We start from the raw sequence: 26,651 nt of genomic DNA on the forward strand, positions 1-26,651 counted from the left end.
TCTCCTATCATCATGAAACCATCTTTCAACCTACCAAAGCGTTAGATAGTTCTATTTTTTTTTCTAGATTCTTGCTCTTTTACTTCCATTTAAAAGATCAACTTTATTTCCCCCAAAGAATCAACCTTATTTTACTTTGTTGATAGCATTTCGCAATCATCTCTTCTTACACTAAAGAAAAGATATGCAAGATTTGGCATATTTCATGTATTCCATATAATGTCTTAGTGTGTTAATGGCATCTTCTTTTCAATCTTCAAGTATCAATTTTTTTTTTAAATGATAGCACGTAAAACCACTATTGGTCTGATAAAATAGAAAAGATTAGTTAAGCTATTATACAAAGCATTCGTGGGATTGAGAAGTAATTTATGTGCAATCTAGACCCAACATATACGTTTATGAAGTAAAATGATATCATGCAAAACCAAACAATGTAAACTTCAATAGAAAGATTGATATAAGAATCCAAGGGCTTTACTATGTTTAACTTTTGCATTTAAAGGGCCAATATTACTTACATATTTATTCTTATTCTTCAAACTTAAGAGATTTTTAAAATTCCTTATATCAGGTACGATGTTGTAAGAGATTCTTATACCACGCGACCCTTGATAAATGCACATGCTATTGAACATATTTCTTAGTAAACCCCTACATGTGAAACATATTTTAGACATGGCCCTCTAGTAAGTTCTCAATGGGATTTTAACAATTACAATTTTGCTGCAAGTTACATTTACATGAGCTTGCATATTTGGCTAGACTATTGTAGTCACACATGTTTCAAACATTGTTTCAAAGCCAAACCGCTTTTCTGTATTTAGAATTGATGTTTTAACATGCTGTCCTACCTCAATTCACATGCCAAAACGGGACTCCCATTCATTAAGTCAGGGTCCCAACTCATCTATGCAAGAGCCCCTTGGCACCAGTCTGTTTATAATTAAAGTTTTAAAACCATATATGAAGCTCGACCAGAAAATAATTACTTCTACACAGTCAATGAAATAAAACACAGAATTTTCATTTTGCCATATTTCATGTAAATTTCAATGAAGTATGCCCTTCTTGCATACCCATAGAGGACCAATTTACTCAAACCTTTAAGCTTGTCTCTCCGTTAAAGATTTGTATAATTAAGGTCTTTTTATTTGTAGAAGAGAGAGAGAGAGAGAGAGACTTGCACATGTTTTTTGAGATCACTCGTATGATCCTCATAAAGATATATACACAATTTGAAAATCGAGGCATTGTAAGCCATTGGACCCAATAATCAGTCATCTAAACTCTTATTAACGTCAATCTGAAATAGAACATTCTACAATCCGCAAAGCACATGAAACTTGATAGCAGTAAAACATTCTTCACATCATTATCTTTTCCAAACATATCTTTCAAAAACATGTTCCTAAAGCTCACATTCACTGAGCGAATAAAGTTTGAAAAAATTAAATAAGTCACACTAAAAGCAGTTGTAATTATGTACACCTAAACTAGAATAAAACTTCATTAACACCCACCACTGCTTCACCATAGATTTGATGTGAGCACACAGTCATCTTTATGTCATCCTGCTATTTCATTCGTAGTTCGTCCTACAAGCATTAAGAGCAACCTGGGAACTCAGAAGTAAATGATTTCCGAATGAATTTGCAAAGCCTAGCCACAGAGATTGACTGATGATGGAAATACCCCAACCCTCATACAATCTTTCTTGTACCTTGCACAGCTGTTCAAAACTGACATACCGACCAATTCCAGATAAATTAGAAAACCTAGCCAGATGGATTGATTGCTAGGTTGCCTCAAATGATGAGAAAAATTCAGCCACATATTAAAACCTTTATCTTGTATCTGCATAATGTGATTTGCTTGTATTTGCATATCGTAGTTACTTCTCACCTTGGATCTTCAACTCTTCTACAGTATGCATATATTGTACAGATACACCTCGCAGAATATTTCGATACTTAACACCCTTGGTCACATTGCCTTGGGTCCCAAGCCTTGCAATCGATGTGCAATGATGCTTTGGACACTTTGCTTATTTTTCTAATGCATGTCTCTTTTGCCCAAAAAAATCATAGTGATTTTGAACTCCTCTACGATGGTCGGTTAGTACCAAGAACGGTGAGAGGTCATCTTGAGAATCCAAGGACTAAAGCATTCATGCATGCCCCCTGTATTAGAAATAAAAGAGGATGTATGCATGCAAGTTAGCTCCATTCTCTCCTTTCAAGATAACGCAGCTATGGAGCAGTCTTCTTAAAGAGACTCATCAGCCTTCAATTGAAAAGAGTTGCAAACATCACTCTGGAATTCAGTGAAATTTCTCAAAATGACCAAGCTCTTTGAGCTGCCCTTATCACCCAAAACTAGCAAATACAGAATTGTTCACACAAACAAAAAGCATGATACATCCCCGTCCATCAAATCCAAACCCTAGGTCGCATAGCAAGAAAAAAATGTGCTTTCTCCTTGCAAGAAATTCCGTGAAATCTAAGACACAGAATAAACGAGTCCTTCATAAATATATATTTATCGTCAATGTCCTGTAAAAAGGCTCACTTCCTGAATGTCATTAAATTTCTAATGAGCTATTTTTCCTATGTGAGAAGATTTGAAGTAGTCAATGAGATAACCAGTACCTTTAGAAACGTTTGCACTGCAACTAGATATGGATTATTATTATGTAGAAAGAAGATACAAAGCAAACTTCAGAACAACAACTCAGACCAGAAAACAATGCAGGTGGATCTACAAGACATGTAGGTACCTCATGAAGATCCCATAGCTTGCGCCCAATTAGTATGATGCAAATGACCATCCTAGCAGCTGAACAACCTGCCATGTTCACATGTTAGCACATGCAGTTTTCAAGCTTGACCCATAATCGAAGGGAGGGCATATGACCTCACAAAATTACATTAAATGGTGAGCTGATAATAGACCTACAGTAACCACATGATCAAATTTTTAAAAACCCTTATGCACAATTTCACCTGTTGATTCAAGGGTACTCCTAAAAGAGGTGTGAGTCAGGAAATGTCATGTGCACACAGGAGGCGACATAAAGCCTATATGTTATCAGCCCTCGAAATGTCGAGTCGTGAGTGAAGCATCTGCACAAAGTAAAAGGGAAAGACAGCACATTCCTAGAAGACTGAACTAGACCACAAGTGAAAGCAAAGCGTAATTTTTTCTTCCATTTTGCTGGAACCCCTTGCATGGTTAATGCCAGCCACAACATCTGTGTGTTAAACCTGATAGTTCCATAATAGCACAATATGATACATCTAGTTCCTTCACCTCCGCTTTCTTCAGTACAAAACTGGCAAAAATATCCAATCCATAAATTATCGTTTAAGAATCCACGCCTGAGGAAGATATGCACACCGAGATTTGCACATAATCATCAGGCCGTCCACTCATTCAATGTAGTACTCCGAGGAGAGAACTGGAGCGACTTCACCGGTAGCCTTTATCAACCTGTGTTGAAACTTTACATCCATCAGCCGGTGGTTGTCCTTGGACCGAGTGATATCAAGTTGACCCTCCAGAACATCCCCAGGATCATAATCCAATGCTGGGTGTAAAAGGAAGACCTGCAGAAACTACGAGTTCAGAAATGTATTGCTTGTGGGATCTTCTCAAAAAAATTGGTGGAAGGAACATATAGACTATTGAGAAAACAACTTTCTCACTAATGGTGACTCATCCTGTGATTACCTGCTGGCCCCAATGAGTTGTTCTGTTAGCGCTTGGAGCAGTTGTCAATTCCACTTCCTCACTTGCAGGGTCATTAACACTTCCCTACACCACCAGGAAATGTGGCAGTCACAATGATAGAAATTATTGCCCAAAAACTCCCTCTAAACTACAGATATGTAAGAAACTCCAAGATGAATAATAAATCTAGGCGAAGAGTATACCTTGAAGTGAACATCAAACCATCCAGCAAAACCAGATAATTTTGACTGGTCTCCTCTTAGTGCTGTGCGAAATGGAGAATGAACACTTGCAACATCTTTGAGTGTGGCAGTGAGGCAGTCAAACTCCTTAACAATCACAGGAGTCCCAATGATTTGATTTGGATAAAGATTATTCCACAAAGATGTCTGTAGACCAAACAAACACTGAGAGAAAGATCTATAATCTAAAGATGCAGAACCAAAAAAAATACGCACCAGTTCCATGCCAGAGAAGAATTTAAAAAAAGAATTCTTGAAACTTCAAGCGTTAATCAGACAAGGTTCCAATGCAACAAAATGAAGAACCTTTCCTTGATATGGAAAACCTTTTGGCTTTACTGCTGAAGGGAACAACTGTGTTCATTAGTTTTGCAAAAGTTTACAAGTGTGTTCTCTACAATGTGTCACTCTGAGAATAAGACCCTGCACATGGAAGCTGAAGTAGCTGTTTATACAGCAACCAGGGCTGCTAGTACAGGAACCAGGGTTCTGGTTAGCGGCAGCAACTAGTGCTTGACCCAGCGGGAGAGCAGATCTTGCACTCGTGGCAGCATCAGTTGGATTATTGTACCAGTACAGTACCAGCCCAAACGTGTTCGCCATGCACTAGTGGCCTGGGAGCAGTAGTACAAGTTTCCAGTGATCATGCTGAGAGGGTTCGTACCAACAGGGGGGTTCTTCTGGCAGTACATGTGGCAGTTTTCATGCGACGGAGATTCACGCAATGGATTTCTTCAAATGGCCGACCAGCAGGTCGGTGCACCCCTGCCTATATTCTGGCTGCTGGGGGCCTGGTAACCCGACCAAGCAGGTCGGGTCTGCTGCCCCAAGGGATGGTGTGCATGGCCCCCTATAAAAGCCTGCAAGAGGCGCCTGGAAGAGCTGCCATCGCAGCACATAAACAGACCCAGGTGAGCCCTGAACAGCCCCGGACTGGGGCAGAACAGCTCTGCCTAGGTAAGCAGGTCCCCCAGGGGAACCTGACCCACACTCCTCCTGGGAACATCCGCAGCCAGCGTGACATCCTGGTGGGGCCTCCACGTAGGCAGAGGTGGCTGGATACATGACTAGCCCCTGGTAGACACACGTGCCCAGGTAGGCTCCCAACCCTCGTCCTATCCCAACCTCACAAGGGGCGGGCACACCCACAACAAAGGCCCTCTCTCCTACTCCTAACCATGGTACACCAGCAGATGTTCAACTCCAACACCACCTCTCAGCTCTTGGATGTAACATCATAGGGAGATGGGTGTGCCGTCGGACAACCTAGGCTGCCTGGTCGGCCCATTTAGGGCTTCTTGGTCGGCCCCATAGAGGCAGGTGGGTCGGCCCATTTACCAGCCGACTGGAGGGGGTGAGGCTAAATATAGGTCCCCCCTTTCCATTGTTGTATCATCTCATCTAGTGGAGGGGCTTTTCCCTGAGGTCCCTTGCACTCTCTCTCTCTCTCTCTCTCTCTCTCTCTCTCTCTCGCTCCATTCTGCAATTTGGTTCCTTTCAAGTGTGTGCTCTCTTTTCTGTTCAGTTTCCGCTGCACTAACACAAAAACTCCAGTAAGGGCAATCATATGATGATCAAGAAAATAATGAATTGCTTGGATACAAGCCAACCCAATGCCATGGATATCACAAAATTTGTCTCTCAATTTGTGTTTTAACCGAGTTCATTCATCAAAACGAATAGAAGACTTGGTTACCTGTAAGTAATATTTTTTTTGCTCTCCGAGGTACTGATCAGTGAGAATACTCATATCAACGCCATAATACTCTTCCGTATCCTGGGTGAATCCATCCCAATCAGCCATAGCATTTTCATAGTCCTGCATTTTTAACTCACCAAGGTTTGACCTGATGGGAGCTATCCACATTCTTGCATGACTAGGATACCTGCAAGTGACCAAACATTTGTGTGTCACAACCAGCACTGTTCTAATGATGCCTTGGTTGCAGCACAAAAGACAACCATAAAAAGCATAATACAGCTACCCCAGAATGAATGCACAGAAATACCAGTTCAACTCAGTTCACAGCCACAACTCAAGACGACTCTGAGTGCTCTCCAGGATGTTATTAGGGAGCTGTCAAGATAGTTGGCAGTTTTTGTGGCACCTCAATCTAATTATGGATAGACGTACTTAATAATCAGAAATAGCATGTTTCACCAAAGTAATATAAAAAAGGAAAGAATACAAGCTTGAATGTAGAGATATGGCCTCTTGTAAAATTGCCATAGCTTTCCACACTACAATACCAGTACTATGCTACAATGACTTTTTTGCTTCCATCTATCCAATACATAAATCTAGATGTATTCTAGAATGTTCCGAACCATATTCTGTAAAAGCAAAAAGAATAGTGAATATTTTTGTATCCCGCTAGTAAACTGAAAAAACATCACTCCACTGTGCAAACCAGAGACTACTGTGACGGGGATGTGAAAAGTAATGTAAAGTATCTTTGTAACTCAACCCACGCTTAACAAGGCATTAACCATGGTTAATTGTAGTAATGCTTTGGCCATGAAAGACTGGCTAGAAGTTCTTAGTGGCAAAGTCTAGGTGCACCACTAGGTCCTAGGGGCAAGGCAAAAGCTTAAAAGAAAGGTTGGGCCCAAGGACAACCAACCGTTGTCCTTGGTATGGGGGTTAGGACTTTAATGAAGGGGCAAATGGCAAGAAAGAAGTGCCATTTGTCATGCATGTATTGCATGCCCTTCCCCCACCTTCTCTCTCTCTCCCCTCACTCTCCTAGAGGTTTTGGACGCTGTTTTCATTGCTTTTTTCTGCTCTGGTGCATTTGCTGCTGCTCTGACTCTCTCCCCAGCTCCTGCAAGCTCTAGAAGCAGCCCCGGCTGCTGGTGCATTTCCCAAGACAGCTATACGGCTGTGGTGCATCCCCCAAGGCGGATTCTAGCATTGAAAAACAGGCCACACAGCTGTACGGACTGTACGGCCTTGTACGGACGGGTTTGATGAAGTGGGCATTCGCAGTCCGCCGGGTGTCTTACTTGGACACATCATTTCAGCCGATCCCACCCTCCACTCTCTATCTTCATCTCTCTCTTATCCTAATTGCTGGAAGTCACCTACACCCTACGCGGAGCCTAGACAAAGGATAGGTGCAAGGAAGGAGCTCCACAAACAACGGGAATTGGTTCCAGGTTCTGTTTTTCCTTGTTCTTTCTTGCTTTGCAGCTTTTTGTAGTGCATGCGTGTTGTTTGCAGTCCTTTCAGAACTCCTATAGGTTCTAGCGAGCACCCAAAGGCAAGGGTGTTCCTGTGGTAGGCCTAAGGACAATGCGGATGCATGTGATAGCCTTGAGGCTGCCTTGAGCTTAGTTTGCTAGTGGTTTGGATGCATGAATGCCTCTCAATTGGGTTAGCTCAGGATACCTGAGTATGCCTTGCCAATTGGAATTCTAGTGGTGCACTTGGATTAGATGCCTTGAAGATGGGTAGAAAATTTGCAAAGGGGAATAGTGCACGTTTGAACCCCTATAGTAAAGCATTTCCATTCAGAAGTATTAAATAAATACCATAAGAGATGCCAAGGCATTTGGGGCCAATGGGTGCACTGTGTACTATTTTCATTGAACAAGGGCATTTCTAGCCTCACCTTTGTTGTTGTTGAAGTTTGTTTCTAAATTGTGCTAAGTGGTTCAAGTGACTGAAGCTTGCATTGTGGCTATTTATCAAGTTTATGACTGAGTAGAAGAAGATCACTGCACTTTTAGTTATTGAAGGCCGGTTTCAACTACCTACTATGGCATCCCCACCATGGTGAGTGTGACCTCACATGCACACCTATCCACACAATCAACACACATATGAACATACATCTCTTAGCCAAAGCTCCAAGAGGCAGTCATGTTGATGGCTAGCACTTCAGAAGTAGTATACCCTATCTACTGTGTAAGAGACCAAAAACACCTAAAATCCACTGCTTAAAGAAGCCCATACATCATACAGCTCCTTCCATGAAACTCTAGTCCAACTTGTCATAACCCATTTCAAAGTCAATCGGATGAATAGCCAAGGGCCGATGACACTCCTTGGCCCACCATTCAACTGCTTGCCAAAATGAGAAGATCTTATCAAACAGGCTCATGCCTTGCACAATTGCATGTCTAAGTCTCATGCATGAGGTCGAGAAGGAGGGGCTGGACGCTGCAGCTTACTGCCTTGGTCAAGGTATCTCCACTAGAAAAATAAGTCTCTTGTCAACCCCTTTGGAAATGTGATGAATAAGTCCCTCTAAGAAGGAAGGGGGAATGATACCGTTGTCCCAAATGTCCTGGAAGGCTTAAGTGATGGTAGCCCTTTCGACTCCTGATGAGTAATGAGAAACAGACGTAAGCCATCATCACTTGGGCACGTGCCTTTTTTGTAAAGAAGGAAACATCCAAAATGTGTCCTCATCTCTACCGTGACCAGGCTAGGCATGTGCTCCCAAACCCTGCGCTCAGCTCCATATCTTGTTGGGATGGAGGGTTCAGCCAAGTAGAGAGGGGAGGAGAAGAAGTAGCGATTTGTTTGACAACCTGAGAATCTATCTAAAGAACTCCATGAGAATATTGGAACTATCTAATGCCATGATGGAAAAGAATTCTGTATTGCATCTTTATCCAACTTCTCAAGCATGATCCTGACGCTACAATTTCTGATCAAGAAGCTACTGCTGCTCCTCGTGCATAAGAGCAACCTCTAGTAAATCACAAGAAGCTTCTGCTCTTCTCTCTAAAGAGCAGTCAACTTGCGTCTTGCAATCTACTCCCTCATCTCAGTCGCTATCCAATGGCACTGGTTGTTGATGAGCTGAAGCGCTGTAAAGAGGCCAATGAAGCTTTTCGGGCACTGAAGTCCTAGCTCCTCCACATATCCAAGATCTACTCTGAAAGTTCCTCATATCCAAGATCTACTCCGAAAGTTTCTGGCACTGATGTCCTAGCTCCTCCACATTTCCAAGATACTACTCTGAAAGTTCCTCGTCCATATAGGAAATCCAGTGTCCGAAGTATGGCACCACCACAAGCCTCGTATGCTACATCCTCTGCTGAGGATCCAAGAGCCTATATCTGCCATATCCATGCCCTACACCAGTCTATGGACGAGGGCTAATCCAGTGCCTCTAGTTCTGGGTGGGGCATTGACCCAATTATCCCACACCATGTCTCAATGACACACTGATCTCTGGTACCCACTGTCGAAAAAAGCCTCCATAATCTCCCATGCAAAAGCTCGAGGAACAAGTCAAGGATGTCTTCATCATATGGTCCACAAGCCCGCACCTCCACTATATCAAGTACTGCTCCTCACATACGACTGGAACCAACTTGGGATACCAGTACCATCACTGGTCCAAGTCACGAACACTCCGCAGTCTTCAAGGTACCTAAAGGACCAACAGGCCCATCCAGTTGTCCCCCTCTAAATCTAGCCTATTGTAAGGTACCAAGCATCATGGGTCTGTTTCAACTTGATCATCCTCCAGTCACATCCGCAACCTGGATCCTCAGAACTTGTAAAGTGAGAATCTTGTGGTGCTCCACATAACCCTCCACCAGCCAGTCCCCCTCCAGAAGCTCGAGGGGAGCTCTAAAACTAGTCTCGACTGCCTCTGGAACCAAAACTCTTGTTGTCCACACAGGTCTGAATCCTGAGGTCACTAAGGTCACCTATAATCCCTCATGTTCTTTTGGCTTTCGAGTCTTCAATCAAGTCATCACCCCTATTCACTACCATGCCCTTGATCCTTCTTCGTGTATCCTCAATATCACCAGCATCCCTTAGCCTCACACTGACCCTCACAGATCTTGAAGACGAGCAAAAAGCTTCGAATGCTCTTGCCTTGAAAATTCTCCCTCTGTCCGTCTGAAAGGCTTTCATCCTCCACCTGGACAAACATTGTGACAATAACATGCATTGGAAATCCACATTAATGCAAAGAGAGAAAACATACCTTGGTCTTTGGTTTTCTCGCCTTTGAAGCAAGTTAGAAAGCTCCTCGGAGTACCTATCAAAACAGCCTACTTTTGAATCTTCTGGCATTTACCAACATGTTCCACTACTCAGCATTCATTCAGTCAGACCCTGGTCCACAACAGCCTCATCCTCAACAAGATCGTGCAACATGTGCTACAGGTCATCTGACCACAGTTTTATGTTGGACATGCATACAATCATACCTAAGTCAATGACACCGATCTCGAGGCTACTCGATGTAACCACCAAGAACAATTCTTCTTTTACTATATTAATTGTATTTGACTCAGACTCTTCCTTATTGTCCTCCTCCTCCTTTTCCTAATTTATCTTCTTTCTTCCTGTAATCCCGCACAAGATGTCGAAGCTGATCACAATAGTGGCATTTTCTCTCTTTCTTACCATCACTATCAAAAGAGTTGCCATCTCTTGAAGAATCCTTCTTATTCTGCTTACCCTTACCAAGTTTATATCTAGATGAATCCAGGAACATGCCCAAACTCATCCTCTAAAAACACAACATAGTGCAGTTTCTATCTCATGATAATCACTCATAAGGTTGAAAACCGTAAGTTCCATCATGCATAGTAGGGACTAGCTACGATGACATCCCCACTGACATCATCAGCCAAGTTTGCCTTTACCCTTCCCTGTAGAAGCAGTACATGATTTGAGGTTACATCGTTGTCCTCCAGCTTCGACCTAGCTACTTCTTGGAGCAACAAAGGAAAGACCTCCTCAAATGTGCGAGGCCTTGATCTTTCTCCAATCATCGGGGCGGTACAAGCCAATTGAAGGTGCATGGAAGCTTGTTGAGAAATAGCATGGCAAGCTGATTGTTGTCAAATGGTCCATTGCCACAAGTTTATCCTTGAGAACCTCACCTTGAACAAATGGTCATTAATAAGTTCCCCCTCTCGTAGTGTCATTGTGAATAATTGATTCCAAAGAGTAACTATTCGAGCCGCATTGTTGGTCTCGTACAAATCCTTCGAGACCTTCCAAGATTCCCCAGTACATCCGCCATTTGAATGTACCAAAGAAAAAAATCTAGGATCGTACCAATAATCATTGGCAATGCATGAGCATTCCTAAGTGAAGGGGCAAATTGATGTGTGCATTCTTTGAACTGAAAAAGAAATCTCTGAATCTCTGATTTGAATTTTAACTCCTCAAGCATCAACTTAGCATTTAGTGTAACATCTATTTTTAAAAAAATAGTCAAGAAATGCTTGCAGAAATAGAGGAACCTTGGAGGATTGTTACCTCACACCACAAAGCATCAACCAGAGGGCATTTGCTGCGCAATTAATGGTCCTTGGGAGTAGACGACTCAGTGCAAGTCTCAGACCAAAAGAAGCTTCACACCTCCAGGGGCAGCAGCATCTTCTCCACCTCCAAAAACCATGTCTTCTTGAAAAACCCGACTGGTTTTTATGTAGTTTCTCCTCATTCCTTGGAGCATTTGCTCTCAAAATTCACCAGCAGGTAGCCCATAGGGTCGCCTAAGTGCACCTCAGACTGTTTTTGAAATGATGGCTCCAGCAAGCTGTATCAACAGAAATGGTGTGGGATGGGACGAGTCTCAACACGGGCTGTAGAAGCCATTATCCTTCAATTCCTCTCTGGTGGAAGGACGCCATAACTAAGGGAATCTACACCTCAAAGGGTTGGAGCAATGGTGGCTTGTAGGAAGAGAATGAGCTTAAGGAAATTCATGGAAGCAAGGTGGAAGAGAACTCCATTTGGGGAAGAAGAGAAAATCTAGAGGGAATCTTCAAAGAATCTCTTTGTAGGCACTAGGATTCTCAGCAAGCTTTGATACCACGTGTGAATCCATAGAGAAAGCAATGAGGCACAAATGTAAAGCTTTATTCAAAGAGTGGTTACATATATAGGCAACTGCCTCCATGTTGGCAGATCCCAGATCCACAATCATTTCCATGATTATCTCAATCAGTCACCTCCTATGATCACTCACACATCACACCAACCTGACACACCTAACTGATGAGTCACTAGAACCTTCTAGCACACCTACACTCACACACTCCTTGCATAGGACTCCAAGCCCATAGGCATGTGGTTACGGTGTACCACTTGAGTGTAGCTTAAAGTCCGCCTAGCCTAACCAAAATCCATAAAATCTAACTGCTAACCTTATTAACACCGTTAGTCCTACCATCAACACTGGTCAATATGCCTCTAGTCTTCAATCCCACATAAGTGCTCAGGAAACCTGGTTCATGTGATATGACTCCAACTTCAAATCAAAATTTGCTATCGTCCCAGGTCGAGATGCCATACGCATTGTGCCAATGAAAATTATACTGATGATACTCCTATCATTAGAATGAACCTGTCTGCTTAAGGAAGCAACCTAGACATGGAAAATGCTACTATGTTTTATAAGCAAAAAATCAGTATGACCCGTCCATATAAGCAGGTGATGAACCGCCCATGGCACCCAATTCGCCCGTAACCGAGGGAAGCGCTGTTTACCCCTAATTTTCCAGGAAGATTCATGCCTTCAAATCAAATTAGATACTCCATTTTCAAGAAGACAAGACAGATATGAAACTTTTTAATTTAATGCATCACAATCTTCACAAATATCCATCAGAGTGTACTTTGCATGTCTGGAAACATTTTTCTTAAGATAATCAACAACTGACATGATACATCGCAGACATCTCGAACAACCTGTGCTACTGGTTTAATCCCCAAATCACATACTTTTTGAGAGTTTGTCCAGATTGAAAAGTAAATCTTCAGAGAAGCTGCTTAAAAGAGGAAACTCATCTCAACAAGATCAAAAGGTCAGTCCCCTCATTTCTAAAACCTCCAGAAATTGGTACATCAAGCACGACTACAGTTTTAATGCATTAGACTACCACAGTACATGAGTCTAGGCCCCAACAAAATTCATAGGAATTGCAGTAGTTCTAACAAATTTGTAGTAATGATAAGAATGCCTAGCTGGTACCAAGAAAGGTATACAAAATCCTTACATGATTCCTGTTGGCTTTAACCAGCAATCACGAGCATGAATGACAGAATCGAACATAGATTCACGTACAAGGAAATATCCCATCCACTCTGATATGATAACATCAACTGCCAACAGCTGATCTTGTAAATGACAACTTCACTGACAAGAAAACACTACTATCAAACTATATTTGGAAAATCATTAGTAAAAACGGAATCACATGGCGAGTCCGCCAGGAATGGCAAACATCACCAATCAGTCAACTGGTCAATGCCAATATATAAAATGCCCTTTCGGGTGCAGCCTGGGCAACGTATACCTTTTTCGGGTAGATCTATGTCCTCAACAGATCCTTCAATCACCTCTACAAGGTTCTCAACTCCATTTCCTGCCACCAGTTGACGAGCATGTTGAGCCATTTTTGTAGCTTCTACAGCATATACCTTCTTTGCACCTGCTTGAGCTGCCCAAATAGCCAAAATGCCACTGCCTGCTCCCACATCCAGAATCACCTTCACACGGAAACCAAGTTGTTTTTTAAATCTCTCTCTCTCTCTCTCTCTCTCTCTCTCAGCGTCTCCTGATTCTGCACATCTATGTGATGCTGATTAAGTAAAGAAGTTTGTGATTTCACACCCCGCACACTTTTTTTTTTTTTGGGTGAAACTAAGAAAATTATATTATGAAACATCCATTTTACAACAGGGCAGTGCTCGAGAAAAGAGCCAATGCCCTATCCATCAGAAACAATAAAAGAAAAGCTGAATGCAAGAAACATCCAAATCTTCCTCATGCAAGGCATCATATAAGGACTGCCACAATGAGGCTCGGAAGAACTCATAAGGGTGCTGAAGGGGTGAATTCAGATATGTATGATTTCGTTGTAGCCAGAGGGTCCATAAGGCCCAGTATCTGGTCCAATGGAAGAAAAGAGAATACTGTGACAAAGAAGCTGATAATCTGCCAAACATCCAGAAAAACCTCGAGAACCTATGTCTGAGAGATAAAAAATAGAAGATCTTGTCCAAAAGGTCTCTGGAATATGAACAAAACCACAATAAATGCGGAATACTCTCAGGAGTATGATGACATCTTGGACAAAGAGGAGAGGCAATCCTTCTTTGAGCCAATTTCACTCCCACTGGAAAAATACCAACAATACATCTCCACAGAAATTGTCGCTGCTTCAATGGCATTTTCAACTTCCATATCAATTTCAATTTTCCTTTCCACCAAGTTAAAGACCTATTCAGATGCCAAATAGAATTTGCATGATGAGCAATCCATGGAGGAGGTAATATCAATCGATAAGCCTGTATGGAAGTCAATAGATGCAAAGGCTGAGAGGATAATCCTGGACTTGAAGACTGAAGATGCCAATCTTGAAGCATGTCTCTTACTTCCACTGTTGGAATCGGAACCAAAGGGAGTAAGAGATCTGCAATAGCTTTCCATATGGGTCTATGATGCATCCCAAGATTGTAGTGTTGGCATGCTGCCAAAAAGAGAGAATATGCCCCTGAGTATCTACCACATCATCAATGAACCGGATGCCCAACTTCATGACATTGTAAGCTCTAATTGGTTGTTGTACAGCAAGAGGAGAATAAAAAACAGCACTCCAATGAAGGCTTTCCATTTGAAGCGAGGAAGCTATAGAAACAGGATGGGGAGACCATTTGATGCGAGAGAGCACTTTCTTCCAATCATGAATCAAGGCAGTAGAAAATGGACAACCGGGGATTTTACCTTGAAACTTGCCAAGTACTACTTCCGATGGATCAACTAGCCAATGTCCATTAGCATTTGTGCGCATCTGGCCACACAAAAATGCCAACATGATAGACCAAGGCTGCTCTTGCTGAAAAAAAGTCTTGAGCATTGTGATCTTTCTTGCCAACACATGAAATTTGATGTTTATAATATTCAAGTGGAGATCTTCCAATATTCTAATTTGTCCTGAATTTTGTTAAATACCCAAGACATTTGTTGCTTATTTCTGATTTTCCAGCCAATTGGATAACCCAAATGTCTTACTATGTTTTCCGGATGAATAATCTGGCCGGGCCAAAGGATAGCATGCCAGTCGCAATGCTTGAGGGGCAAGAGTTTTGATTTCTGAAAATTAATTTTTAGACCAGCTGCCAACCCAAAATCATAAGAGTATCCATCAATAAGCGAAGCTCCAGAGGACTATTCTTTGGCATGAAGAATGAATCATCTGCATAAGCCTGTGCAATGAAAGGCCGTGAGCCACGAATCTGAAGCCCCACTAACTGTCCAGTATCAACCAGATGATCCATATAAAGAAGCAAAGGATGTGAAGCAATAGCGTAGAGCAAAGCACTAAGAGGGCATCCCTGTCGAACTGATCGTTCCAGAGTCCAAGACTCAGACAAATGATTCCCTATAAAGCATTGAGCAGTGGAATCTGAGTAAAGCCAATATATGGCATTAACTAGCTTTGGCCCAAAACCAAGTTTAGACATTATTTGAGAGACATAATCCCATTGTACGGTATCAAATGCCTTTGCCACATCCACCTGCATGACCAAAACATCTTGAGCTGAATATTTTGCATATTCCATTGCCAAGAGAGTATTGGAGATATTATCATGTATATTCCTTCTTGGAACAAAACCATATTGCCAGGGATGAAGTCCATCATGAAGGATATCCTTTATCCGATGAACCAACATTTTAGCAATAAGTTAATATATAACAGGCATCAAAGTGATGGGCCTCCAGTCATCCATAGTCTCACATAGGGGTTTTTTGGACACAAGCTTAACCAGACCATGCTTCCAAGCTGAAGAAAGATGTTGATGCTCCCAGGCTACATTAATGAGCTTCAAGATTGGACCCTTCAATTCAGCCCAGAAGGCTACAAAAAATTCAACCCTCAAACCATCCTAGCCAGGGGATTTATGTTTATTTACCCAAATGTTTGAGGGCTTCATCCAATTCAATATCTAAAAAAGACATTTCCAGCATTGAAGCTTTTTGCAAAGAAACAATAAGAGAAACAAGCTCAATAAATCTGCTTCGAGCCAATTCAACCTGAGGAGTAGAAGAAGATGGCTGAGAAAAAAGAAGCTGAAAATGATCCAGACATTGTTTTTCTAGCTGAGATAAAGGATGGGTCCAAAGACCATCGGGTTTCCTGACTCTCATGATAGATTGACTTTGTCTATATGCATGTAAATTCCAAAAGAAAGATTTTGAGGAACAACCCTTATCTAGCATAGGCGTAACTCTAGCCCTTGTCTGCCATTTGGAAAGCTTGCGTTTATCATTGGCATCAATTATGGAAGAAGCACAAGACAATGAACTTTGCTCAGAAGCAGAAAGGGACCTTTGATGGCTAATCTCTACCAAGGACTGCTTGTATGATTTTGCCCACTAGATATGCTGCCTGGTTTCTGCCATGTACCATCTTCCATATTCCTTGATGACATTTTGAATACGATGTACAAAAGAGTTCCAAGCAAAGTCCAGAGCCTCCTGAGCATGAGATATTAATGGCCTGCAAGCCAATCAAATCATTTGCTGGAATTTTTCATAAGAAAGATATAATTGATTGACCTGTCAGTGTCTGACTGAAGAGAGCTGCATGTCATCCAGAGGCATGCCAAATGAAAAGTTCGGCCAAAGTGGAGTGTGATGAGATAGTTGTTGAGAATAGTCAGTCCACATTTGACATGTATAATCATCATATTGCTGAGCATTAATAAGATACCATCTATCAAGCCTGGCCCAATATTCTGTAAAAGCATTATGATGGTATGTAAATCCCAAAAGCCTGGCCCAATATTCTGTAAAAGCATTATGATGATATGTAACTCCCAAAACTGAAGGGTGAGTTGCTGTCCATAAATCTGCAGTACGAAGTGATGAAGTCATATGTTCCCATTGCTGGATTTCAGAGGGCAGCATATGGGATTTATGTGTGGTATTGTCCTGCCAGTGAGGACAATTATTGAAGTCACCACAAAGTATAGCATTTGTGGACCAAGGATATTGCTTTATGGAGTCCCACATTTGAGCTCTAGAAGCTGAAGTTTGAGAGGCATACAAGGAACCAATTTCACAAATATCTCCATTGATCATACATTGGATAATCATCCATCGGCCACAAAGATCATTATATGCTACCCAGGGCTGCAAATCATGTCTGGCTAGAATACACAGCCCAGAGAATTAATCAGATCCTGCATAAAATATATCATATCCTGAAAAGAACCCGTGCTGGCCAGCAAAAGAATGCTGATTATGCTCTTGCATACACACAACATCTGGATGAGTTTTATTTATATAGTGCCAAAGGAGCCTCCATTTATTCGGGTTGCAGAGGCCCTTTATATTATAAGAAACACATTTAAGAGAAGCACGCATGAAAATATGTACAAGAAATGAGCAGTCCTCAAAAAGAAAGGAAGGCATCAGGCCTCTGCCATTGCCTCAGGGTCTTGCTGACCCTCAGAATCCAATTCCCTAACTAGATCATCTTCTTCACAAAGCGGAATACCCTTCTTGACTGCATTAACCCATGCCTTTGAGAGAGGGCTGTCCGAAGAGGTAGATGGTTGACCAGGAGAAGGCGCAGAGGCATCCCAATTACGAGATTGGAGAGGTCTTTGTTTGAGAGGCACTGTCTTCTTTGCAGTTTGCCAACCCTCGTGAGAAGATGAATTATTTTCCACTAGCTTGCTTTTTCCTTTATCCTTGTTTTGAGCTGAATTGGCTTGGCTCCCTGTATGAACTGAAGGCTTTGCTCCTTTGGCTTCAATCTTTTCCACATGTCTTCTGACCTCCTTTATTAGATGGCAAAGGAATGGCAGCTGGAGGAGGCGGATGAAGGATAGAGGGACACTCAGAAGCTAGGTGCCCAAACTTGTGACAAGAGAAACAAGCTCCAACAAAAATGCCCCAGACACACTGTGTGAGCTCTTGGGCTAGTCTATGAATCTTCCGCTGTGCGTACCCTCTGTTGGTTGATTTCTAATATAAACTCCATTACGCATAGCAAGGACTAGCTACTATGACAAAAACTAAGATGAATGCATTCACATGAAAAAAACTGCCAATGTATGCACCTTAGAGCCCAAATTTTGTAGCATGTACTTTTTCGAAGTGACCAAAAAAAATGTGTATTATTGGTAAGCTTTTGGGAGCAACCTATCACAAAAGCCCCTTTCTTAAATCTTAGGCGTCTTACGAGACTAATATATATATCTACATGAATCTAAGAACATGCCCAAACTGATACTTTGAATACGCAAAAAATAGTCCAGTTTCAATTTTATGGTAGTTACTGACAAGGTTGAAAACCATAAACTCCATCACACATAGCAAGGACCAGCTACTATGACAGCCCCATTGACGACATCAAGACCTAACAGTGAGTGTAGACAATAGTATATACATATGTATTAACGGTCTTCATACCGAGTTTCTTTCTGTACTCCGGAGGTGAAGGGCAAACGTTTGCCATGACAAAGGCCAGCAGTAAAGGTGAAGTCTAATAAAAAAAAGTGGTCCGCATTCTCTTCATTCAAGCTGCTACTACTTCTGAAGACTATACAATTTCATTTTAGTCTCTCCTATATGAGCATTTTAAGCCAAAAATGCCTAGACTAATCCTAAAAACGCTCATGCAATGATAGTCTGATAGATCAGGTCTCATTAACATGATTATCAAAACTAGAATAACACTGAATAAATGTACAACAATATGTTCAAGCCATAGGAGATTCCAAAACGTCATATATACAATCATGACATGTCAGCTTAAAATCAGCATCTCGAAAATCCTATTCAGCCTAGCAACGTCCATCAATTTGAAAAGCAATATTGTTGTTGCATGATCGTGGTCCAAAAGCAAGAGACCAAAAAGTCATAGTTGCAAGATCATGGCATAATTAAAAGGAGTATGATACCTATCTCAACAATAATCACAGCACATAGGTATAATGCAAGCTCACATGATGCATGGAAAAGACTTTAGATTTCTCCTTCAAAAAAGCTATTCGCAACCTCCAATTATAGGTTGAACAAAGGGTTGACATGGCTAAGTAACAAGCATGGGAGCTATTACTTCAAATTGCACTAATGACATATGTTGAAGCAAGAGAGGCTCCAAGCAAAAGGAATTGCTCAAAGGGCTATATACCTAGATAAATCCAGGAACATTCCCAAACTCATCCTCTAAAAACACAACATAGTGCAGTTTCAATCTCATGATAGTCACTCACAAGGTTGAAAACCATAAACTCCATCATGCATAGCAAGGACTAGCTACTATGACATCCCTACTGACGTCATCAGCGCCCAACAGTGGGTGTAGACCTTAGTATAAAAATATGCTCTCACACATACAAATCCACACACCCACACATACTTGAGCATCCATTTATACAAAGTCTTCGTACTGAGTTTCTGTCGGCACTCCGGAGGTGAAGGGCAGACTCAGCCATGATGAAGGCTAGCACTAAAGGAGAAGGCTAATCAAAAGGTAGTCCAAAAACTCTTCATTCAAGCTACAACTCTTGTGAAGTCTAAACATTTTCCTTTTAGTCTCTCCCCAACGAGCATCTAAATCTAAATCTAGCTGGTAGGGCAATGCACCATTTAAGATAGAAAGAATTATCACAATACCAGCAGGCCGCAACTTGGACGAAAATTTCACAAGGTGAAATTTGCATGTCCGCTAATACAGCAGAAGCATATACCTAGATGAATCCAGGAAACATTCCCAAACTCATCCTCTAAAAACACAACATAGTGCAGTTTCAATCTCATGATAGTCACTCACAAGGTTGAAAACCATAAACTCCATCATGCATAGCAGGGACTAGCTACTATGACATCCCCACTGACGTCATCAGCGCCCAACAGTGGGTGTAGACCATAGTATAAAAATATGCTCTCACACATACAAATCCACACACCCACACATACTTGAGCATCCATTTATACAAAGTCTTCGTACTGAGTTTCTGTCGGCACTCCGGAGGTGAAGGGCAGACTCAGCCATGATGAAGGCTAGCACTAAAGGAGAAGGCTAATCAAAAGGTAGTCCAAAATCTCTTCATTCAAGCTACAACTGCTTGTGATCTAAACATTTTCCTTTTAGTCTCTCCCCAACGAGCATCTAAATCTAAATCTAGCTGAAGAATTATCACAATACCAGCAGGCCGCAACTTGGACGAAAATTTCACAAGGTGAAATTTGCATGTCCGCTAATACAGCAGAAGCATATACCTAGATGAATCCAGGAAACATTCCCAAACTCATCCTCTAAAAACACAACATAGTGCAGTTTCAATCTCATGATAGTCACTCACAAGGTTGAAAACCATAAACTCCATCATGCATAGCAGGGACTAGCTACTATGACATCCCCACTGACGTCATCAGCGCCCAACAGTGGGTGTAGACCATAGTATAAAAATATGCTCTCACACATACAAATCCACACACCCACACATACTTGAGCATCCATTTATACAAAGTCTTCGTACTGAGTTTCTGTCGGCACTCCGGAGGTGAAGGGCAGACTCAGCCATGATGAAGGCTAGCACTAAAGGAGAAGGCTAATCAAAAGGTAGTCCAAAATCTCTTCATTCAAGCTACAACTGCTCAAAGGTCTATACCTACTACTCAAGCGATGGCTCACTTAATCTCTTCATTAAAGCATTCAATGTTCCAAGGGCGGAACAACAAAAAAGGAATGCAAACTCAACCCATTCAAAAATTGAGCATGAGAAGGTCAACCAAAGTCAAAACTTTGACATTTCAATCAAAAAGTAAACTTTGCATACTTTTAGGTCTTGACATGTTTTCCATGTTGTGGACTAACCTCAAGTCCCATGGAGTCCAAAAAGCATCTGATGCACAACATGAGCCAATGCTATAAAAGCCAAGGCCCTTTAGGTCATATATGCCTTGGTCATTCTTAATCAACACACTATATTTTATACGCGTGCACACACACACATATATATATGTAGACCTAATTAAAATTTGTTACAAAACAAAGGGAAAAAAGGGAGTTTGTAAGCGACTTTAGACTAAATTATGGGGTAAATGAGAAAAATAACAACTTAGTATGATCCAAGAGCTGCCATCGGGTCTCAAAAGATTTTGGGAGGGAATAACTATGTGAACCTATGCTCTAACAAAATGCACCTATATCCACTCACACAAGCATGGATACATAAGCTGCAATCTGGGTTTGGAAAGATGGAATCTCTCTAAGGCCTACATAAGCACATGCTCTCACAAAAAGTACACCTTCCGTACATATATTGGAACAAAGAGCACGCATGGATTCACACAAAAGATCATGATAGCGGCTACTACTGGCATGAGGAAAAGACTTGCCCATCTTAACTATCTTCGCTAGGTTACTGTGTTGTCCATGTAGACCATCTGCTATACAGGCTTTATCCAATACACACCACCAACAGCAATGGCAATGCAAAAACCAACAAATAATTGTATGGCATTGCTTAGATAGTATTACGGAAGATTTAAAGAGTTGGGACCGGAGTCCCTCGCTTCTAAAGCACGGCCTAGTAAGACGCATACATTAGTTTTAAGCTCAACAGGTAAAGCAGTTTTTAAGTTGACGCATAAAAAAGGGTACTTTGAAGTACAAAATCCGCTGCCATTCTACTGAATCGCGTGCGCATGAGATGAAAGGCGGCAAAAGCCATTTCCTGCAACATAATTTCTCTCACACAAAAACAAATCAAGAACAAGCTCGTGTACGAGTGAGCCTCTGCCATCTTCCCAAGGTTCGAAACAGAATGAGCCCTACGAAAGAAAAAACAAGAGCGGGCAAGCTGAAGGCGGCACAGGCATACCTTGTCTTTGAAGTGTTTGACGTTCTTGAAGATGGAGTTATAGTAAGCATTCATGCGGACACTGTCGGAGAGCATCTCCTTCTGGTGGTAAAGGAAAGCATAGGTACAAAAATAATTCGCGTAGTCAGCTCCTTTATCGAGGGGTGAGGCTTTGAGGTCGATGGCAAGGGGAGGGGCGGATCTGGAGGCGCCATTAGGAAGCCCGAGGCCATTCATGACGGTGTACGAGCTTGAAGTATGGAGTTACTTACAAGCAAGCAACAGAATGGCTATGGCGGAGGAGGAGGAGGACACAGAAAAAATATCATGCAAATCAAATCCCCTCCCTTGCCTTTAGTACATGCTCGTCATATGCTCCTTGTCCTTGTTGTCTCTTTCCTTAGGTTGTTGGTTCGTTTGTTTTGATTGTCACTTCACTCCAAGCAACTTTAGGGTACCCATCATAGGTCTTCACTTTGACCTACTTTGTTTCTACCTTCTTGGACATGGTCCTTCTTGTGAGGATCTCATCTCTTCAAGAATGTCATTTTCTAGCTCCTCCATTACAGAACAAGCAAACACTTGGGCTTCGCATGATGCTCTTTGAGGAACTATTCACACGTGCTCCTATACTTTATCGTGCCCAATTTAATCGAGCAAAAAGCTTGCACATGTCTTGGTAGATGCATGGGTTACATAAACATCGAGGACAACAAGCTGAGTGCTTCTCAATATATTAGAGTAGTCTTTCTTACTATCATGTGTAGACATGAATAAGCTCGACTAATACAATACACAATTTGCATCAACGCCATGTTGCCCTAATAGTACCCGCCTATTTCTTTTGCTCTGAAAATTCACAAATTTAATCAACTAATTCTGATATGGTTTGTGCTTGAAATGCTTGTAAGTCAAAGTCCTCATGTTCATCTCATTAAACTGTGTGTATACATTTACGTCTATTTGTGCATCCTCTTCCTCTTCCTTTTCAACTAAATCTACTGTCTATGTTCCCATTTTAGCTGCAGGGGCACTAATGACCTCTTGCTCCTTGGATGTTCTTAATTCATCTTCTATAAATTGAGATTCCCCCAGTTCTGACATGGATGCTACCAATATGATCCGTTTAGATTTCTCTTTTGCATATAACTCCTTCTATAACACTTCCAGCTACTCTTGCAACATTGTTACTCTAATTGATTCTGCGGTTTTGATATGCTCCCCAAGCGATTGCCCAGTGTGATCATCAGTTTTTCCTTGATATTCAGCCACATCTTGGTCATGTAATCATATCCACCAGATCTTGCAAGCAAGCAAATTGCTCATCAACTTGCGTGTTTATCTGCCACTTCCACCAGTGATAGTTGTGGTATCCCTCCACTTCCATTTTCTTCAACCACACCAGATTCTTGGATACATCATCATCCAAATAGAACTACCTGCTCTTCCAGCTCCTCTAGCTTAGGCCTTGCAGCGCAACGTCCAGGATGGTCCAAACAAAACCTTTCTCTTCCCCATGCTCTCTAACTAGCTTTGCGACTTAGAATCAGCCTATTCTTGGGAGGTAGCGCTCGCAGTATCTACTGTTGACAACGATCAATAAGGCCTCAGATATTGAGATTTGAATCGATGAAATCGATCTTACACGCACTCCAACTGATTTGAAGAACTGAGATGATAGTACACTAAACATAGGAATCAATCACGTGATGCTTAAACCATCTCTTCAATGTGACCCATGTGTGCAAATTGTCAATCTAGTGAATACGGCGGGCCACCGCCACCCCCTTATTATACCCAAATACTGCCATGACCAATACTTTCGATTCTGGATCCTCTGACTAGGTCACCGATTCATGTACACCTATGAATGGCTTTAGGAAGAATTCGTTGATTGGTGTTGGGAACATGTTGCCATGTAAATCAGCAATCCAGAAAGTTTCATGTTTCAGGTCCTCCACAATCCGATATGGACCCTAATATCTCAATTTAAGCTTGCTCGAGAATCTTTCCAACTTGGAATTATACACCAACACTAGATACGATCATCTTCAGGGTCTGCTTCATTGTCTTGTTACTAATCTTTGTCTCTTCGTTTCTCCTTGCGGATTATACAGCGTGGCCATTTTATGCACTACCATATGTACATCCATTAGTTGTTCCACTATGGCATTAAGAAAGTGAGTTTCACTATGGCATCAATTGGACAACTGAACCTTGTGATGATGTTCCTGTATATAAACTTTGCTATGCTGGCTATCGTGTTGTCCCTTAGTGCTTGTGTTTCAACCCATTTAGTCAAGTAATCCATGGCCATTACCATGTAATTGTTGCGTGTATATAGCACTGCCGTCGGCTTAAACGGTCCCATGAAATCTAGGCCCCACTTTTGGAAAAGCTCCAATAGAAGAATCAAGTTGGAAAAGCTCATGTCAGCATTTACTGGATGACCATCTCTCTAGCAATACCAACACTGCTTTGCAAATTCATGTGCATCTTTGATGACTGTTGGCCACCATAACCCTACTTGGAAGACTTTCTTAGCCCGCAATTTCTCCTACAAACATGGAATACAATCTTTTTTCCCAATAAGTAATGATGGAATTTCCCCAAGGAGTAAATCATTCCTAGGCATTCTCTTTCCATGAGTGAATAATTTCTTTCCGCACTTGTGAGCATCCGACTTGCATAATACACTGGCTAATACCAACCTTTCCATCGTTTTTGCATCAACACTGCACTGATTGCAATATTGATGCATCCGCAAACACATGGAAGTCTAAACTCTAATCCGACGGCTGTAATACCAAGAAAACTATTAGGATCTTCTTTAACAACTAGAATGCTTTTTCCTATTCCTGCCCTCAATTGAGCATAGTGTCCTTCTTTGTCAACCTGGTAAGGGGCTGGCAAAGATATGACAAATAACGTAGAAACTAATTGTGCCATTTCCATAAATCTTTGTAACTCATTGACATTTAGAGGGACCTTGGCCTTTTGAATGGGTTTCACCTTCCAAGGATCAATCGCCATTCCCTCGTACAAAATGATGTTACTGCTAGTACCACTCCTCTTCATTGAAAAAGCACACTTTGTTGGATTCAAGCACAACCTGGCTATGAATGTACCCATTGAAGCTGTCTAAAAATTTGTACATTTCATGACCCACAACTTCATCTAGCAATGTATGGCAAAAAAGCAATGAAATTGGATCCATGATCATTGTTGCATTTAGCTTATTGTAATCCACATAGATCCAGAGTTTCCCATTCTTCTTTGGAACAATTGCAATTGGAGATAACCAGGTTACCTTATATGTCGCATAAATGACTCCCACCCTCAACAACTTTTCAATTTCTTTTTTTACCTACTTCGTAAAATTTGGTTCATTCAATAACATTGTTGGATTACGGGCTTGACATTTTTCTTCATGTTGATATGATGAACATAGAGGGCCAGATCTACTCCCTTCATGCTCGTATATTCCCATGCTCCTGTAGCAACTGGACCAATTCCTATCAAAATACTCTTGTAGCAAATACGCTCACCTTGACTTGTTTTGGCTCATCCTCCGTTCCCAAATTAAACCCTTCCAAATCATTCTCTTTTACCTAGGACATTCTCCACATCTAATCTTCATATGTCGATTCGGCCTTCAAGAGTAGCTCCTCTCCATATTTCTGGTAAAACGTGATTTTCTGTCATTCAATTCAAGGTCCGATATGGTGGGTTGGGCATCCTTTGGTTCAAATACCTCATCAAGCAGCACCGGATCTTCCGTTGTTACTATACACACTTTTGTAATGGGTTATTACCCCCGAATCCTCTGTTGAAAGACTTCTTCCACGTCTATCTTGAACAGAGGGACCATCGATGGATTCACATCTAGGAACTTCTGCTCCTCATCATCATCCAGTTCTATTCCCATATTCACCCCTTGGGCCATGATAGGCCATTGTTTCTTCTATAGGGTTGTACTTGGAATCATTTGCATTTTCAGCTTCTTCTTACCATTCTATATGGTGATCATGCAAGATCCCCAATCCTGTTTCACCCTAGCTGCCTTAAATCCAAGGCCTACCTAACAACATCTTCTTCCTCCATCTCCATGATTATGAAATTAATGTGGAAAACCATACCCTGCATGCGTATCAATTGATTCTAGATTATTCCTATTGGCTAAATTCTTCTTTGATCCGCCATGCAAACCTAAAATGGGGCAGCTCCAATCCAAAAAGTCCCAATCGCCTAAACATGTACTGTGGTAGGATGTTGACTCTCGATCCTCCATTGAGAAAAACTCCTGTCAAATTCTAACCCTGGTACTGTCGGCACCATGTAATCCACATCCTTGAGTTCTGCCTGGCATATGATTAGTACATCCTTCTCCAAGCGACTTGGTGGTATGAATTCTTGAGGTTGAAACTCTAGGTGGGGCCACATCAGATCTACCACTAGCCTTTTCCTGACTTTGGGAACCATCCGTAATAGGTGCTCTACTTGGATCTTTACTTCCACCTTCTTCAAGGCCATTAGCAATCCTTCTGAAAAGTTCTCCAATAGAGGAGTTTTATCATGACTTTGGGCTATAGGTCTTACCTTTGTATTTTTCCCTGGCTTTGCACTAGCTCTGAGAAAAGTGGATCTAGCTTCCCGTAATTTCGGTGTGGCTCGTGTATTCTATGTTACTTTGCTATGAAGAAGGCCATAAAGACTTGGTATATTAGATTCTAAAGAAATCTTAAAGGAGAAATAAATAAAGATAAAGTAGCACCAACTCTACAAGATTGGTAATCATCAAGGTTGATACCAATGTGGTAACCAAAGCACAATCCAAAGAGATGACAATTCCAACT

At 41.6% G+C, this 26,651-nt stretch overlaps 1 protein-coding gene across 1 annotated transcript; it reads right to left on the reverse strand.

Moving 5' to 3' along the window:
- Positions 1 to 3,183: 3,183 nt before the first annotated feature.
- PRMT10 (protein arginine methyltransferase 10) lies at positions 3,184 to 22,280 on the reverse strand. Its single transcript, XM_087382944.1, has 7 exons — positions 21,817 to 22,280; positions 13,266 to 13,458; positions 12,966 to 13,071; positions 5,671 to 5,860; positions 3,936 to 4,121; positions 3,733 to 3,816; positions 3,184 to 3,608 (listed from the first exon to the last, which is right to left on the reverse strand). Exons 1-7 carry the CDS (start codon positions 22,030 to 22,032, stop codon positions 3,432 to 3,434), a joined length of 1,152 nt encoding a protein of 383 aa, XP_087239070.1. The 5' UTR covers positions 22,033 to 22,280; the 3' UTR covers positions 3,184 to 3,431.
- Positions 22,281 to 26,651: the final 4,371 nt, after the last annotated feature.

This window comes from Dipteris shenzhenensis, chromosome 12 (assembly GCF_047967505.1).
Source record: "Dipteris shenzhenensis isolate YYH24624 ecotype China chromosome 12, Dip_SZ_1.0, whole genome shotgun sequence".
Taxonomy (NCBI): domain Eukaryota; kingdom Viridiplantae; phylum Streptophyta; class Polypodiopsida; order Gleicheniales; family Dipteridaceae; genus Dipteris; species Dipteris shenzhenensis.

What these genes read in the sequence shown, in the direction of transcription:
- PRMT10 (XM_087382944.1), bottom strand. Translation starts at nt 22,032, where the DNA reads ATGAATGGCCTCGGGCTTCCTAATGGCGCCTCCAGATCCGCCCCTCCC. An exon ending in CATAGATCTACCCGAAAAAG is followed by an intron (nt 13,072 to 13,265) that starts GTATACGTTGCC and finishes AGCTGTTGGCAG; the next exon opens with TTGATGTTATCATATCAGAG. An exon ending in TTAAAGCCAACAGGAATCAT is followed by an intron (nt 5,861 to 12,965) that starts GTAAGGATTTTG and finishes GGTCACTTGCAG; the next exon opens with GTATCCTAGTCATGCAAGAA.